At 40.7% G+C, this 18301-nt stretch overlaps 1 protein-coding gene across 1 annotated transcript in view; it reads left to right on the top strand.

Moving 5' to 3' along the window:
* NDC1 (NDC1 transmembrane nucleoporin) overlaps positions 1–10808 on the top strand; it is a 13934-nt gene extending 3126 nt beyond the window's left edge. The window contains exons 5-17 of the mRNA XM_005422955.2: positions 370–478; positions 1311–1362; positions 1847–1979; positions 2954–3046; positions 4309–4390; positions 5233–5388; positions 6432–6686; positions 6819–6937; positions 7169–7219; positions 7645–7708; positions 8541–8641; positions 9562–9722; positions 10555–10808. Of these exons, the coding sequence (XP_005423012.1) occupies positions 370–478; positions 1311–1362; positions 1847–1979; positions 2954–3046; positions 4309–4390; positions 5233–5388; positions 6432–6686; positions 6819–6937; positions 7169–7219; positions 7645–7708; positions 8541–8641; positions 9562–9722; positions 10555–10618 (1440 nt within the window). The 3' untranslated portion in view covers positions 10619–10808. The remainder of the gene's footprint in view (positions 1–369; positions 479–1310; positions 1363–1846; positions 1980–2953; positions 3047–4308; positions 4391–5232; positions 5389–6431; positions 6687–6818; positions 6938–7168; positions 7220–7644; positions 7709–8540; positions 8642–9561; positions 9723–10554) is intronic.
* Positions 10809–18301: the final 7493 nt, after the last annotated feature.

Below are 18301 nucleotides of genomic sequence, written 5' to 3'. Positions count from 1 at the left end.
ATTTTAATTGCACATTTAGAATGTAAATGAAATCTAGTAGATTAAATATGCCCTTTTTTCCCCCTTTATTTTGCATTAGACAGGATTATTTTGGTTTGTTCCCTTGTGTATTGAGTCAGTCTACCCTATTCTTCATTTTCACTGCTACAGGCAGGAAACAGAACTAGAAATTATTATAAAATGTCAGGAAAGATTGGGAACTTAATTAATAAATGTAACACCTGGAATTACCTTAAATTTAGTTTTTAATTGATCTAGACTTCAGGCTTTGAAGTACCTTGTTCTTTTTTGTTGTATTATTTTTATTAACTGTTTCATTGATTAGTTCTGCATGTGGAATACTAAACTATTTATTTTGTTTGGTTTTAGCAATACAAGTATTTACGTTTCAGAAGATCTTTGCCTCTGCTGATAAAACACAGTTGTGTGGAATCACTATATTTTGTTAGAAACTTCTGTGTCACATATTACTTTTTTGGTAAGGGTTCCTGAAATTCTGTATTTTTTTAATTTGTAATTCCTGTGTTTGAAAATTTTAATCAGTCAGGCTTTGGACTGCTGCTTCCATTGCCTGGTAGTGGAGCTGTGGTGTCCCAGAGCTGAGCCCGGCACTCCAGCTGTGGCCAGGACTTCACTGTAATGTGTAATGTTGCTGTCCCATCCCATTTTTTTAGGCAAAGATCAGCACTTTGGCTTTGCTCTTAGATGCCCTTTATATTATTTGGAGGGAGGCAGGATGGCTCCCTCCCATGTGAAAATGGAGTTTGGTCTATGGCAAAAAAAAATCTGTGCTGATGAAGATGATTGCACTGGACTTTGTAAAAATCAGGAATTCTTTGTTAGGGTTGTAATTATCCTCCCAAATGATGTCAAAATATGCAAGAACTGTTATCCCTTTATTTACATCAGGGGATAAATTAGAAGTATGGTGCTTCTATATCAGATTCCATTAAGTCTTTAAAAGCACTTTGCTGCTGCCTGGGCTGTAGTGAAAATTAATATTAAATTACTATTAACCCTCTTTTGTTAGTGAGGAAACACAATTAACTCACTGCTGAGAAGCAGCAATAAAAGAGGAAGTCTACATCTCTCAGTGTACAGCTGCTAGCCTGAAGCCTTTTTTCATTCTCTTTTTTGTGTTTCTTGAAACAAAGTAACCCCAAAGGCAGAGTCTTTCCTTGTCCACGTGAGTTAGAAGACCAGTCTCTTGTCTCTGCATGAATTCTGTTTTTATCTTTTTTTTTTTTGGCCTACTGTGTGTGTGTTTTGTAGTGTTGTATTTGTTTCAGAGTTTCTTTTTGAACCCCTAGGTTATATCCCAAAGGTATGGATATGTACCACGATGGGTCTTCATACAGACAGGTAGGAGGACATTGTGTTGGAAACTGGAATATTCTAGAGAGGTTCCTTTGCTGAGGAAGTGCAGCTGGGCAGCAGACTCAGTTCTTTGCCTCCCCACACAGAATGTGGGGAGCTCTGGGCTCTTCTGAAATGAATCCTAAAGGAACCAGCATCCCCTTGTAGGAACCATCTTGTCATTAAGATAATAATTAGGAAATCACCTTTTATTTTTTTTTTCTGTATGTCTCTAAAGTATTAGAAAGGGGGAACACTCCAGATTGTGTCTATGAGTTTTATCTGATTTTTTATGGTGTTTTTTTGGGGGGAGAAGGGGGGAACAGCCTTATTTTCTTATGACTATTGTCTGTTTTAAAATAGGGAGGCTGGAGTCTTAATATGTTAATTGGCTAAAACTGTAGTCATTATTAATTAATATTTATTTTCATTAATTTTTCTTAATAAGAATACTAAAATACTTATATCCTCTTTGTTATTTTATCTGCAGTAAATTACATCCTCTTGACAGCCTGAGTGGCTTATTGGATCTCTCCTTGTTTTACCATACCTGGCTGAGTGGTGTGTTCCTTCTGATGACCTGGTACATTGCTTGGCTGCTCTTCAAAATCTATGCCACAGAGGTCAGTACTTGTGACAGTGCTCCAGTTACATCATCAGTGTGGCACAGATAATTCTTTCATTTCAAAAGCAGTTCTACTAGGAAATAAGTCATTGTGAGTTCTTGAATTTTCACAGCATGCACTACAGATAGTAGCTGATAACTGAATGGTCAAGAGAGGCCTGGCATTAATTGACTTTTCCTTTCTTCTCATAGCAAGACCTGTGCTCCTTACAAAATTCATGTTTTGTTCCTGCCGCCTCCTCCTCTTACTCCTCTGTTTCTGTTTCCAGATATTTCCTTAGAAAGGAGAAAATTGTTCCTCTAACTTGATTTTAATTTTTTAAAATTAAAACACTGTGAGACTCTTGATGAAAGAGAAAAAAAAGTGAGGTTTAAACGCTGGGTCAATGTATTGCTGCAAAGTACTCATGGAATGAAATGGCAAATACAGTGCTGCTGGGGTGTTTAATTAGCTTTAATTAGAAAGGTGTAGTTGTGACTACATTGAAAAAAAATCAACAATGAGTCAAACATGACAACAGCTCTGAGGTGTGAGCAACCTGTCTCAAAGGATAATAACAAGCACCATGAACACCTTGTCAACATCTCTAATTACTGTATTGCTTATAAAACTGGAAGACAAAAGAAATCATCCATCTGTGAAAGTCTAAAATGGACTTTGCCCTTTTGGCTGATGTAAAAAGATTTGTTTATCCACGTGGTTTTGTTTTTCTTAATGAGCTAAATAACTTCCAAAGTTGCTTTTAAATATTTGCGTAGTGTTAACTGAAAAGCCAGGAAAGAAATTGTCAGATTAGCCACCTGAGCACATTTATTTGAAGATATCTGGATTTTCTATGATTTCTCATTTTTAAATGAAAGGAGTAAACTCTTTTGTTTCTATGTTAGAAATTCCAGGCCAGTTTACTGGTCTTTCATAAGATTTTCTTGTGCTTTCCTCTGTATAACATAAATTTTGATGTTTGTATTTAGAGCCATCATTTTCCCATTCAACCAACATTTGCTCAGGAGACAGACCAGTGCCTGCCTAAAATCTTAAACAGCAATCCTCCCCTCCTTATAAAGGTAATTGAACTCCTGCCTCTTCCTGACAGGTGTGTGCTGAAAAGGTGTTTTTCAGAGCACCCAGTCACATCTTCCAGGTACCAGTTCTGGTCACTGAGGTGTTAGTTCCTTGAGAAGCTGCCTCAGAGCACTCACAGGCTGTTGCATTTAATGATGAAAATTTGTTTAGTGGTGACATCTGCTGGTGCTCACCACGCTGTTGCTGTTAGCTGAAGATTCATTTTGTTAGAGGTTAGATCTGTGTGCAGCAGAAGTTTCATGGTGTGTACTGATGCAAAACCAGCAGCTTAGTGGCATTCAGGTCTTTGTAACTCAACTTTGAGTCTTGTCACATAAGTAGGTGTTTTCTCAAACCTTTGTACTCTCAACATCTTGTCCCTGCAACATATATTTGAGCTCTTAACATGTGTGTTCTCTCTTGAAATTAAAAATAAATCCATATTTAGGTTGGAAGTTTTTTGTTTTTTTTTTTTTTTTAATAAAAGGCAATAGTAAAAAGCTACTTAAAACCTGTGAGTAAAGAAGAGGAATTTTGGTCTATAGTAAACATTAATAGGACTTACTGATTATAACACTTAGAAATTGGAGACCTCATTTAAAATGTATTATGTAAATAAAGATAAGAATGTTCACTTGCACATGCAAATTCTACCTTTACTGATTTTACAGATTTCTGATAAAGCTGGACATATAATTGGCTGCAATGCCTTTTTAAGCTTTGATGCATTATCTGAGGATAGGTGGGGAAGAGTTGAGCACAAACAATTGAAGAAACGGGAAATCTAATACATTATCTCAGATATCATTAAAATGTCCAATTTATAATAGAATTTTAAATATTGAGAGAAATCTGGTTTATTTTTAGTTTAGCACATTAATTGCTTAATCACAAGAAAAAGCAGTGGTAGGTTGGTCCCATAAGGCACTGACCCTAAAACTATAGTTGAGTTCTGGTTTGCAAAAACAGTTACTTTCTTAGACTTTTTAGTGTCTTAATATCTTTCTGCCTGAGCTATTAGAATAAAACAAGTGTTAGATCTTCTTGAACTCCTGAGAGCTGACATATCACTAAAGCTCTTACCAGCTCTGCAGCCCCACCCAGGGTGGTTTTGGGGATTTGCCTCCATTCTCTTTCTGTTACATGACTGGTTTAGGCAGTGTGAACTCATTCTTTGGTAAGGATTGATTTTGTATGGATAACTACATATGTTTAAAGCAAATGCAGTGGATTTTGCATGCACTAAAATAATTTTTCTTTGTAGTTTTTAGCCTTGCAAGACTTGATGTTACTTTCTCAGTATTCTCCTGTTCGCCGACAGGAAGTCTTTAGCCTCAGTCAGCCAGGTAATTATAAAAATTATTTTGTGTTGATTCTTTTTTTTTAAATCATTAGTCAAACACTCTTAGAAATGATGTAATGTTGTAAGGTATGCTGCACAAGCCAGGAGCCTCTTCCCTGTGGTGCCTTTTCCAACAGGCTGCTTAGTTATCTATGTTCATATTGTTTCACCTGCTAAACTTAACCAGTTATGGTGTCTGTTGGATTTAATGACAGCCAGGACGAAACACAGGTTTAGGATTTTGAAAGCAAGGCCCACTTCACCCCACCAGTCGGTCAGTCCAGACTGGATAACCTAACAGATGTGTATGGAAGCTGAATATTGAGGTGTGTGTGAGTGAGGGGAAATCAGGTACAAATACTGAGTCACCACTGCAGCTGTGAGAGCAAACACTGGCTGGAACTTCAGTTAGTGCACAGTCCTTTTGCTGTACTCAGATATGGCAGAGGGGGTCAATTAAAACTGCTTAGAAGCCCTCAGGAACTTTTTGTAGCGCCTTATCAGGAATTCTAGTGTTTGTACTGCTTCAAAACTGTGTTGACATCACCAGTGGTATTTGTTCATTTTAGCTGTTCAGTGATTTCAGATCTGATGGGCCGAACTGTCTGTGTTGCCTGCTTGCTTAGCAGGTTTCACTGAGCTCTTTTTAGAGTTATCCATTGATTCTGTCCATGTTTTCATCTTCTCTCACTACAAACAAGCTGTCACAGTGGAAATGCCCTGTGGCATTTTAGAAGCTGAGTGGCACTGTGACAGTGAGGCTCCTGCTGAGAGCACGTGGGCGCTGTCAGAGGGATGCAGGGAGGAGCAGCTGGGTTAAACTCTGCTCTTTGTGTGCACTGCCAGGTGGGCACCCACACAACTGGACTGCAATATCCCGGGAGTGTTTGAGTCTCCTCAGTGACCTGACTCAGAGGCTGATTGCACAGCAGGAAGCAGCAGCAGCAAATGGGAGAGCAAAGCCACCAGTGGGAGAGCTGAAAGTACCTCCACAGACTCCAGGTATGTGAGAAAGTGCTCATAAAGGTTTGTAAAGTATGAAGGTAGCAATAGATACCTTCGTCTCAATTATATTTTATGAGGAAAATGAGGGATTTCTGCAAATAAATACAGACAAAAAAGATCCTCCCCCAATTTGTGTTGAAGTATTCCCAAAATAGCTAGAAAACTTGCAGTTATCATGTTTACTCAGTTTGTTTACGTGCATGATATGTTCAATACAGTATTTTTTCCATACTTGCATGAATAAAAAAAGTCTGATTATCACAGTTTCAGTAAGTGGTTCAGCACAGCACAGGGAGAATTTAAGTCTTGCCAAGAGATGCTCTGTAATTTGCATAACTGCTCTTATGATTAGTTTAAGATGGTAAAATTAGGTTCTGTTTATGTTTGTGTGATTCACTAATATCACTGTAGAGTGGGGAAAGCCCAGTCTGACTCCTGAGCTGTGAGCAGCCTCCAGGCATTTTGAGTGTTTTACTTGCCAGACTTGGGCATCATTCCTGGCAACACAGCTGTGTTAGCACAAGGCTGCCAGGTAATGGAATCCCTTAGCAGGCAGTGCCCTGGCAACAGCAGGCACTGTTGGTATGTCACAGGTGAATTTCTTCTCGTGCTGCTGATCCTTGGATTTGCAGACAGACATGCTTTTTCTTACATGCCAATCAGAATGACTTTTCATTCTTCTATGGACAGCCTTTTTTCTAGTACTTAATGCTAAGAGCCCACTTTATGTACATAGGTATCAGGGTGTTGTAATGTTGGCTAGCAGGAGTAAAATAAATGAATCCAGAAGATTTATTTAAATTATTTTTATATTTATATTTTATATTTATTTTCTCATCACTTGCTGTTTTTAAGCTGATGAGCTTTGAAAACACTCCGTGCTTATGTTGATGTGTACTTTGCAAGACCAGAGTGCTAACCATGTCCTTTCATATTAGCTCTGGTACAGAAGTTGTTGAAATAGCAATCAAATAACAAACCCATCTCCTGTGTCACTGTGCCAGCCTGTTGTCTTCATGCAGTGTGTTCTTTGTCACTAGGAGCTGCTGGGATAGAAGATATGTCATTCCAGTCACAGAGGTCCAACATTGTTCTCAGAGCCTCCATGTCTCCCCTGGTTAAGCCATCCCTGATGCCTGTGAAGACATCTCCTGGCTCTGATGTTGGTTCACCTTTCAGCTCTCCTGCTTTAAGTTACAAGATGGGAGTTGTGGATGTAAAGTCTCCTTGGCATGGAACAGTCCAAACTCCCCATGTCACGAGGAGGGGACCAAAGCTGTGGACGTCGGTTTCAGGTAGAGATTCTACCACAGCACTTGAGCCTCAGAGCCATAAGTGTAGTGGCCTTGTCAGTGGAGAGCTGCATTGTGAGGATTAAGGGGACAGCAATCAGTTTTTTTGAAGATAGTGTATTTTTTTTCTTGCAGATCAGCAAATGAATGGTTCCCACCATGAACCCTCCCCAGTGCTCCCTGCTGCAAGAACTGGGAGTGAGGCAGTGCAGCCAAGATTTATTTACACATGGCTTCAGAACAAGCAAGAACAGGTGGAGTAAAATTTCAGTGCATAGGGGGTGCAGCTTAGGTGATACCTCTCTGGAAGAATTTTCCCCTTTAAGGAATGAATTCTTCCTTCTCTACTTAGCTTATATACCACAAATCCTTCCCTCCACTCCCAATGCCTTTTTGCTGTGTGAGGGTGGTAGGGTTGAGAAGGACCAACTGTGCATGCCTTAAATAAATGCAGATGATATGTTTAATCTTTTGTTTCTTTTCAGATAAAAAACTTCTTGTCCAAACGGGCGTTGATAATGTATTTCTTCAGCAAGGTAAGGGTGGTCCTGTGTTTGAGACACAAGTAATGACTTTAAATCCTGTATTTTCATCTAAAGCTTTCCATAAGTACAACTTCTTGCTTGCTGTGGGTTTCACAGCAGGATTGTCCCATACCTGCAGAAAATAAGAATAACAATGCTTTTTTAAACTCATCTGATTAGAAACTGCATTTTACTTAAAGTGTTCTTAGCCCTTGAACACAAGATAGTGTATATCCTTTTTTCCCCTTCTTTTTTTTCCCTCCTCAATTACAGTTGTAGCATTGTGGGCAGCTTCTCTCCAAAAAGAATTTTACTTTAGATCAAATTTTTCTAGCTATTTCCCAAGATCTGTTGGCTTTGCAGGTTTGTTCTGAAAGCTGCAAGTTTGGCAATATTATTTATAAAGTGCACTCACAGCACTTTGGTTTCTTTCTCAGCACCCAGAAGCCTCCATCCAGGCTGTTTTCTGTGATGCCCAAATGCACATCTGGGCTTTGGAAGGTAAGTGGTTTCCAGGTGATCCACTCTGTTGGTTCATGGAAAACTCTCTGGGCTCTGTGCTTTATAAATGTACCAATAAAAATCTTTGAAATGCTTTTGACAAAAACACAACTGCATTTCAGACACCAACATGACTAAAGTGTCATTCGCTTGTTAGTTTTGAGATCCCATGTGAGATCTTACTTTATGTTCTGTACAGATTCCTAAACTTGATTTCTGGTGCTTCTCTCTCATGTGAACCCATGTATCACTTTTATATTTTTTCTAGTGACAGGTTTATGATGCCTTTTTACAACAGCTTTTTTGACTAAAGGCTCTGGGTCTTTGTTTATCAGAGAGCTGAGGGAAGCACTCAGATAATAATTAGCAAATAAACAAAAAGATGGTTTGCAGAGAATTAGAAGAACAATGACAGTATGAAATTACATTTTGGATTTTTGTTGTTTCTTTCAAAGTTGTGAGTAAATACTGATATTGATAGAATCTTCTATTACATTTGACTGTGCAAAGTTGATCAATTTCCTTGGTGATGTGTTTTATGGGCAGATGTGCCATGCTGTGTCAGATTGAAGGTGATGGTTTGGGATGTACAGTCTGGAGATGAGAATCACACATAATTTTTGTATAATCTCTCTTGCTTTACCAACCTCAAGCTATTATACACCTGTCAAACCAGTGAGTGGTCCAGAGCTGAAGTGACTTTCAGCTGGCAGCAGCAAGTCCTGAGGTATTCCAGCACACTGGTGTAACCTTCAGGCAACACCATGATCTCTGATACTGAATTCTCACCTTTTGAAGCATGAATTACAACAAATTTCTTTTTTTTTTAAAGGTCTGTCTCACTTGGTAGCAGCCTCCTTCACTGAAGACCAGTTTGGAGTTGTCCAAACTACACTGCCAGCTATCTTGAATACATTACTGACTCTTCAGGAGGTAAAACTTAACTTTTCCTTGCTGCAAGGCAAGTTTAGGAGAGGAGGAGGGGTCCTGTTGATTTTACATAATAACCTTGCTGACTAGTCATAACATTGAAGTTGCTGCCACTAAAAGAGCTCTTCTGCAGTTAATCTAACCAAAACAGCTGGTTGCCACTATGTACACTATGAAACAGCTGAATAAAAAAAAACCTGTTGGTTTTTTTAAATGTGGAAGGAGAAAATATGCAATGTTTAATTTTAAAGAAATGCTACTGTGTGCTCAGTTGAAGAGTTTATTTCAGGGATGCAGCAATTCTAATACCATATCTTTTGCAGAGTTAGAACTTAATCTTTATTTGTTGCACACAATTCCTGGTGCAACATGGAGCACTTGGAGACATTGCAAATCTCAAGAGATAAAATCTGTGTGTCTGCTAATAGTGAGACACTACTCTCAAATTACTGATGTTTGTGTAATGTGTTTTAAAAAATCCAGATTTATTTCCAAGGCTATCCATGTCCTATTAACATAACCATTTCACACTGCCCTAATGGAGGTTCTTGGAAAGAATTTAGAGGTTATTAAAGTTTTTCAGTGCAAGTCATCTATTCCAAGAACAGGCACCAGGGGAAAAGAAAGCCAATGCCCTTGTTTGTGAAAGAAACAAGTCATAATACAGGATAGAATTGTGTTTTTCCTGCAGCATGTGATGTTCTTAGCTTAAGACTCAGTAACAGAGAATCTAATTTCACAAAAACTTGGTTCTGTGTTCCTGTTGATGACTGGGAAATGCTCAGTCTCCAGAACATTTTTGTGTCTTGGTGGAATTTCTGAACTTGCACTTTGTTTTTGCTTTATTTGACACAAACATGTCTCTAGTTACATTATGAAAGAATTGAACAGATGACAGGAATCTGTTTGTTTTTCTCAATCAGGTCGTAGACAGACATTTCAAACTGCCACATGTTTCTAGCAAACCTCCCCGGATTTCAGGGAGCCTGGTGGACACATCCTACAAAACACTACGATTTGCACTTAGAGCATCTCTGAAAACAGCCCTCTACAGGATAACTACTGTCTTTGGAGAACACTTGAAGTAAGAACTTCCTCATGATTGCTTCCTTGTTAAATTTAGTTTAATTAATATTATTGTAGGACCTGTGAAAAATCAAAATTTAGGGGAAAAAAATCCCTTCTGGTCATTATTATAATGTGGTATTTTAGTTTTGTTTTTTTTTTTATTTGTGGAACCTTAAAAAGTTCCTGTGTAGATATATGGTCCCCCTTCAAATTCAGTATTCATAGATTTCTGGGCAATTTTTCTTAGTGACTTTTCATGAACTCTTTAGAAGCAGTTCATGAATACCACTTGTTTAATAAATCTGAGCTGCTGAAAAGAAGATAAATCAGCTAGAGGCAATTGTTCTGCAGGGAGAAAATCCTATGAGGGGTCCAAATAATGAAATTCCATTGCTGCCTGATTGTCCAACAGCTCTTCCTCAGCCACTCTCTCAGCAGGCAAACTTCCATACTTGGCCTTAGAATATGTGGGACTGAAACTTCCTGTAGTATCTGCCCATCTCTCCCTCTGGGGATGAAATGTCCCTCAGTTTAGAAGTGCTCAGTATACAGGAGGGATCATTTTAGGAGATTCTTCCTTACCTGAATAATCCTTGCAAGTGAATCAGTTGCTGTTTAGAGGTAAGGAAGTGGGCAAGGTTTCCTGGTATAGGTATTTTTTAGAAGCTGTTGAGGATAAGAATTGACAGTTTCAAGGCTTAATATGCTTCTTTGTCTTGGAACATAGATGGTTTTTCATAAAATTTAGCTTCAGTGTAATTGATTTCAATGTACACTCAATTTTGGCATGAGACTTTATTTTTGTGCTGTATTACTTCTAATGTAAAATGTTCTGCATTTGTTTCTAGTGCTGTACAAGTGTCTACAGAACATAAGAAAAGACTTCAGCAATTCCTGGACTACAAAGAATAAATTTTGATGCAGCTGCAGTTGGTTTTTTCCAAGACTTTTGCTAAGAAGAAAGTGGGACTAATGAAGCTTTTTACTTTGGCTTTTTGGAAAAGCATATGGAAGTATAAGTTGCAGAACAAAACTTTGAGAACTGTAGAAGAGTTCTTATGGGTTTGGATCATTTTTTGTACAATAAAACTTGTAAAATTCATCTTGCCTTCTTTTAATATCACTTACAAATGAGAAAGTGCCAGTTCTTCTTTCTAGGTAAGACTATGACATTTAAGATTGCCAGAGTTATTTTGACACTCAGATCTTTCATTATTTTTCACACTGTGTTCTTTCCCAACTCTCTTCTGTTAAGGGGCTGAGGAGAGATTCACATAGATACTTAGTGCTTAAGTGCTTCATAAATTTAGTTGATAACACTTTAAGATCAAGAGTGGAGTTTAAGTGTAGGAAACAGATGTGCCCAGGAATAAAACATGCTGCTCCTCTGTAAGCTGGAAATGTTCCTTCAGAGTAAAATGGGTGTGCAGAAAGGCATTATTAGCACACAAATACTGCCTGGAAAGTGAGCAGCTCAGATTTTATCTTTAAGGTGACTTAGCAAACCAAGTTCTGATCTATACAGAAACTTACAGGATACAGTACTGCATTTAGTAAAACTCCCAAGTAATGATACTGGGAATTAAAGTTTAGATCAACAGCTTTCTGTTTGGGGGATAGGAAGGATGTTTGCAGCACATCCAAATTTTTCAAAATGGTACACATTATTGGTAGATTCTGGTGAAAAATATTGCTTTTTTAAAAGCTTTTAATCTGAAAACCTATCTAAAAAATTTGAAAATTAACTACTCAGTTTTTAAACAGGCTCCAGTTACTGTGATACCTATATTGGAAAATGTGTGGGGTGTGAAGATGAGAACAGTAAGCTAAATGGTCTTGCAAATGAATTTAGTTTGATAAGGGGAAACAAAAATATAATTTTCCTTCAGTGCTGTTAATTCTATAGTTCTTATTGTGTGGTTTTATGTTTATTTTTTTTTAACAGAGGACCCAAGATTTGAGGATGGCCATGATGTTAGTTATGTTGGTGTGATGCAGCTGTGTAGTAATAGGGTGTCTGTAAGGTTTGGGTAAAAGAGAAACCCCTGAATTTCCAGTGAGAACTGCATATTGCTTTCTTCAGTACAGAGAGGTAATTTTTTGTAGTGCAGACACTGCAGATGTTAGATTTGGTAGTTAAAATGAGAATTATATTGTTCTTTTTGCATTGAGATGGCCCATAGCAAAGGCACTAAGGTGATAGATAGCCTTTCACAATGTTTAAAGGTTAAGCTAAAGCTTCCCCATGCTTGACTTCTACCACAGGTAGAAGCTTTTTGACTTGTCTGACTTATTAAATAATTTATTTTGCATATTTTTTGGCATTGCAATGTGCACCTGATGCTTTAGCTGGTACCTCAGGTGTAACTGGTAACCCAAATACTGCAGCTGAAAGTTTCAAATAAATTTTCACAGTTTTGAACAGGTGCAGTATTTTTTTTATTGCTGTGGTATTTTCTGCAACACTCCCACAGCCATAAACTGCAAGTTCTAATTAAGTGTTACAGTTCTGAACAACAGGCTTAAAATGTAGATGACTTTTTGATGGCAAAGTGGTTGAGCTCTGTCCTTGTGTTGCAGCAGAGATTTGCACATATCTGCTAATGTGTGTGTGATTCAAAGCATTCTCCCTATGACAGAAAAGCTTTCAAAAGCTGATTGCTTTGTGGTTTCTTTAACAGCTCCAATATTTAAAGAGCTGAAGACTTTTTTTTTTAAGCCTTAACTTAAAAGTGCATCTTTAACAATATCTCATGCCTGTGAATCACGGTGTACAAGAATATAAAGCGTGTGTTGGGTGCCCTTTGAAGTTGAATAACTGATAACATCTTACTCTGGTTTTGGCTTTGGGAATAATTCTATTCCCCTGGCAAACTGTGGTGGTATTTCAAGTCCTTTTGTAGACTTTTGTCTTAACATAAGAATCAGTCTGTGAAGCCTCTGTGAGGTAGAATAGTCTCCTGAGTTCATTTCTGCATTCTGGGTACTGAGGAAAAAAATAAAGCCTTTTTACAGTTGGTTTCTATGTAGCTGCAACTGAAGTGGATTCCTCAAGCCTGATATTTTTCATCTGTTTAATCATCTCAAAGCTGAGCTGCATCTTGTTGCTGGATTGCCTGCTGCATGCACAGGTGAAACAGTATTCTGGTAACCTTGTGAACAACCTACCTCTCCCACAAGTGAACTGCAGTCAAGAGTACCTGAAATAATATCCACTGCAGCTCTGGAGAGGTACATGGTTGATGGTTCAGATCCGTGTTCCTATTACAGTGGAGTAATGAAACAGAGGCTTAAGCTCTTAAGCATTCAGTTATAAATCTGAAAAAACCTATCTTGCTTCATTTTCTGAGATACAGCTTTGAAAATTCAGACTGTGGGTGGACAAATGCAGAGGCCCTGCTCCTTGAAGCTCCTGCACACTGCTGTATCCACAGGAGGCAGGCAGGACTTGCTCCCTCAACAGGAGCTCTGCCACTTTGCAGAATTGTCCCGGTGCCAGTCGCGGCTCCAGGCCTGAATGCCCCTTGAAATGAAGTGGTTTCGATTCTGTTGCTGCGTGCTTTGAACAGAGGCTACATTGTGTGTGCCGTGCTCGGTGTCCTGAGGCCTGCAGCAGCCATCTTCCCAGCTCCCAGCTGCTCCTGCAGCTCCCAGGGCAGCCAGGGAAGGGCCAGGCTCCTGCTGATGGATGTTCTGGTACCCGTTCAGTCACAGGCAAGTGGTGCAGGCTGCGGGCTCTGTGCTTGCCAGGCCTCCCCCAGCTCCTGCCCGTGGCACCCGTGGCATGGGTGCTCTGCATGGGGAGGGCTGATGCACTGGGGTGGGTGGAGGTATGGAATCCATAGGAGGTGGCCTCAGGAGCACCCCTGGCTATGGAGGTGCTTTCCCACATACAGTGCTCCTTTCCCTGTGGGATGAATGGTGCCAGCTCGCAGTGCTTTCCCTGTTCAAGCAGGTGTGTTGGAGCTGCAGGGCTCCACACACCCATGGCAGCCACGTTCCTACCACTCTCATCACCACTTCACCCCAAAGGTGCAATACAGCTGTGAAAGTCTGTGTGGAATCATCACAAACACCACACTGCAAGTTCAGAATCCTCCCCACTATCCCCATATCCTCCTCCCTCTGTGGTCTGATATTTTCCATCACCAGTACTGTGTTCATCTATTTGCTGTGTGGATTAAATGCATTTGGGTGCTGTGGACATGCCTGGAATGTGGTTTGCCAAGCTCTTGTGTTGTAAGGGGATGTAGAATGTTGCTTTCCTTTGCTGCAGACTCACGGTAGAGATTTGCATCTGGCAGATTGGCCACAAATGGCACAGAATAAACAAACAGTGCAGCTTCATTGTGTCTGAGGGAGCAAAGCCTGCACCATGCTCAGATTTCAGAAAACAAAATAATAACCTAGAGAAGATATCACCTTTCTGTCCTTAAAAAAATCCTGGGACTACAGTAGAGCTAGTCAGTCAGGAGACAGATGAACATGGCGTCTCTGGAGCCTGCCATGAACAAAGAACAAATTCAAGCGGGAATAGTTCTCTGTTGCAGATGCAAGCTGATTCATCAAATAAATGGTGATGGCACAGGAATTTCCTCTTCAGTTTCTTTTTCTGTCTCCCTAAAGAGTCAGTTCCTACAGTAAGAATTGCAGAGAAAACTGGCCTAGGCCACATGTATGTACTCATGCAATCATCAAAGGAACCAGTCCTGAGTGTACTCTGAGTTCCTCTCTACCCCTGCCCAAAACACACAAAAAATGACAGGCTTTGCCTTTCACTTCTTGAATAACTCCACTTTTAAATCTGACTCCTGAAACACAGAGCTGGGGTGGGCTGTTGTATATAACTGCATCTTGTCTGAAAAGGTATGACAAGAGCCCTGAAGGAATTTTGCAGGAATTAGGAATGGAAATATATAACTGCCTGTGAGTCAAAGATTGTTGAGGGTTATGTGTAAGCATCATTCTCTGCTCTTGCTAAGTACGTTCCAGTTGTGGGCTTACTAGTGTTTGAAGTTTCAGCTGAAGAGACAGATCCTGTGCCCACCTCCAGGGCAAGCTCTGAGGAGCAGGGAGATGGGGCAGTAGCTCTGTAAGGCAATCGGTTTCCTGTCTGCTCACTGCCAGAGGTCACTGCTCTGAGCAGATCCAGGCTATGGACCTTGTCAGGGGTGGTAAAAGTTTTGAGTTGAGCATGGCTGCATCTCAAAGTTGGGTACTGAGGGGTTTTTGTCTTTGCACACACTTGCAGTCAGTTCTGGGAAAGCTTTATCAGCAACCACAGTGTGTTTTAGGGAGAAAAGTCCACTCTTGTAATTAGTGCAAGCTGAAAACTGCCAGGGAAATATGGGTTTGTCTTTTCTGTGCTTTGCATAGAGATCCTGTGCAGCCCTTCAGCTCTTCACAGGTGGCCACTTTGCAAGTCTCCCAGATTCTGCATGTTCACCAAGGGCTGAATTTAACCAATGGAACTGGAAATGAGTTTTGCCATAGACAATGATGGGAAATCCTCAATAACCTGGAGCGAAGAGTGAGGGAAGCAGTTGATCTTTGTCACAAGTTTAGCACTCAAACTGAAGATTTTGGCTTTCTGAGCCCCTGTTGTAAAATGGGGTTTAGCCTAACCCCACCCTCCCTCACCTCCCGTGATAATGAAATGTTGGTGTCCAAATCAGTAGGCTGCTGCAGTGATGGACACCAAAGAAATGCCCTGGAGTAAATGAATAATTCAGTATTCTGCACAGGGCTTGGCTGGTGTTCAGTAAATACATTCACTGTGTGGCCCAGCACTGTGCCAATGAAGAGTGACTAGTTGCTCATTCAGCAATCACTCTCTTCAGTGCATTGAATATATGGAACCCTAGGCAAAATAACTGGAGGTCATGTTATAACTCCAGTCCTGTAACTCATTTAGAGTAGGCATGAGTCAAGTTTGTACCAGCAATTCTAGTCCTGCCACATCCCAGTGCCAAGGACTGGATTTTACAAGCTGAACATTCTTAAGTTGTGCTGTTCTGAGGGGGTTTTGTTTGTTTATGATTGAACTTTATTTTACTACCTGTGTTGTGTGTATGTGATGTGAGAGACAGATCTATTTATGGATTGATGCAGAGAAATAGTACAGCTGAATGTTGAGGAAACTAACTGCAGGTGTAAACAACCACATCCTGCTTGGACCCTTCTTTAGAGGCATTTTCCTCAAAGTTCACAGGAATGATCTGCCAATTAACTGGAGAGGCAGGAGGGATCTGTAGTGTTACAGTGGCTTTTGGAGATGATGGTTGTTTCTTGCAGTTTCTGCAAGACAAAGGTGGATTCAAGATTACCATGTGATTTTCCCAAAATATGCTATTGTAGAAGTTTGTTTTTAAAAGATAAGTCAGCATGATCTGAGGAATTTCTTTTTTCTAACTACAAGAACTATAAACAAATCTGTAAGTTATGAGGCAATAGTTGAGTCCATCACTAGATAATGTGTGGTCAGTTTGACCCTGCTGCCTTAATTTAGGAGGTCATTTTCAAACCACTATAAAGAAGGGCTTTGTGCTGCCTTAAAGGGATATGGACAATCTCTAAGAAACAGGCATACTCACAGAGACAATTCCTTTGGCCCAGTTTTTGTTTGGTTGTTTCTTTTTTGCTATCTGTGGTGCAGTAAATTAAAGCAAAAACAAGTCTGGACTTGGCATGCCTTTGTAAATAAACTGCTGTGTGTAAATTGACAGTTCCTTTGCAACCAGGTTATTTATAATAAAGTTTGTTATTCTCCCACCAGAGACCTTGTTTTGCCCAGTATTAAGAGAATGCTTATGGTAACACCTCCCACCTCTGTCTGCACTGCAGCAATTACACAAAGTTCTCGCAATTTCAATTGTGTCCTTTTAAAATCTTGTTTTGTTGCCTGCTGGAATAGATGATTTCAATATGTGAACTAGAGATTAATACTTCACCTCTGCTTGTTTGCTGTGTGCAGCTCACCTTAACTGTATCCGTTCTGCCTCATTCCTCTCCTCCCACAGAGCTGCTGGGGCAGCGGGAGGTTTCAGCTGCTCCCAGTTTCTCGACGATCCAGTTTGTGGTGGCGGCCGGTTACAGCCGTCCCTTCCTGACAGAGGTGAAGAGCTTTGAAGGCTGCATTTGGTGGAGTCTCCTTCATGCAGTGGCCTTTCCCCCCTCCTGTTACAGATGATTTCTCACTGTCCTGCTGTGTATCCAGCTCTCGAGGCAGGAAACTGTGTAGAGACACAGCCTGTGCAGCTGTGAGCACAGGGCCTGTTCAGAGCAAGGAGGTTGTTGAGTATCTGCAAAAGTGCCTGTAGGCCCTTAAAGCACTCTCATGGCAATGATCTGTTCATGGCTGGTGTCAGTAGGGAAAATGTATCAAACTTTAAAATAAAACTTCTCCTCCTTACTGGTACAATTTCACTCTGGCCCAAGCTAGCCTTAGACTATTACCTGTTTTCTCTTGGGTCACCAGCTAGGACTGAATGGGCAGATGGGCAAGTCTCTAATTACTCAGCACCTTAGTCAAGTGTCCTACCCACTAGACCCAGACAGAGGACATTCAGGCAAGCAGTTTTCTGGATGTTTTTTACACCAAACTGCAACCCCACATTTCATATGTGACTCAGAATGAAGCAGGGACTGAAGAGGGTCTGTCTGCCTCAGCTTTGCTGATGGTGACATCACTGATAGAGAGAAGAGCAAAGTGGCCTAACTGTGGCCATGCCATGACCAACAAGCACGGCCCTTAACAACCAGGAATGTTGAACAAGAAGGCCAATACAGAGAAATCTTCCCCCCACTTTCCTAAGGGCAGACTATTGCTGTCATGGGGGAGAGAGGCCAATGACTGGTTTTCCCAAGGACACAAGAAGGGAGACACCCATCTAGCTCATGGATGTAGTGACAACATTGGGTGAATCAGAGTGTGCTGTACAGCTCGTGCATGCAGCAAAGTCGTGGTGACCCAGGGCATGGAACAGTCTCAGCAGCCATGATTGCACTTGCTTGACCTTTGTTCCAGAACCAAAACATGAAGTGTCTTCTGATTCAGTAGGGAGAGAAAAGGGACTACTTAATTCTTGCCTTAGTACAGTTATTCAAGGAGCATTTGTTTCTCCCAGCACTTGTTCCTCCACGTCTGTGCACTCACCAGAGCGACCAAATTGCTTTTCAACAGCTCTAAGAGTCAAGTCTCTATCACACACATCTAGCTCTGAATGTCAATCCACCATCTGTTTCTCTTGCTCAGGGCCAGGGCTGGGCATCCCCAGCTGCACAGTCCCACTAAAGACAGGGCAGCTGCCAGATGCCTTACCCAAACCTGAGGAAACAGCGCTGTGAGTGCAGGTTTGAGTCCATGGGGCTTCGTTTCCTGTGGGAGGAATACGGGGATACCTGCAGCTTGAGCTATGAGGTCTGTATTTCTGTGACACGGAGAAATCCATCTCGGTATGAAGGGCCTTTACCCTCTGTGTGGAGCTTGGAGCTGTGATGTGCTTCAGTCTGAACCTTTCCCGGCTTGTAGAGGGTGCCCAGCACATGGAGGAGGCTCCGTGCCCGCTCCTGCCCGTGGAACAGCCCAGCCCTGGG

Source organism: Geospiza fortis, unplaced genomic scaffold (assembly GCF_000277835.1).
Source record: "Geospiza fortis unplaced genomic scaffold, GeoFor_1.0 scaffold396, whole genome shotgun sequence".
Taxonomy (NCBI): Eukaryota; Metazoa; Chordata; class Aves; order Passeriformes; family Thraupidae; genus Geospiza; species Geospiza fortis.
This window is presented reverse-complemented; position numbering and strand designations above follow the sequence as displayed.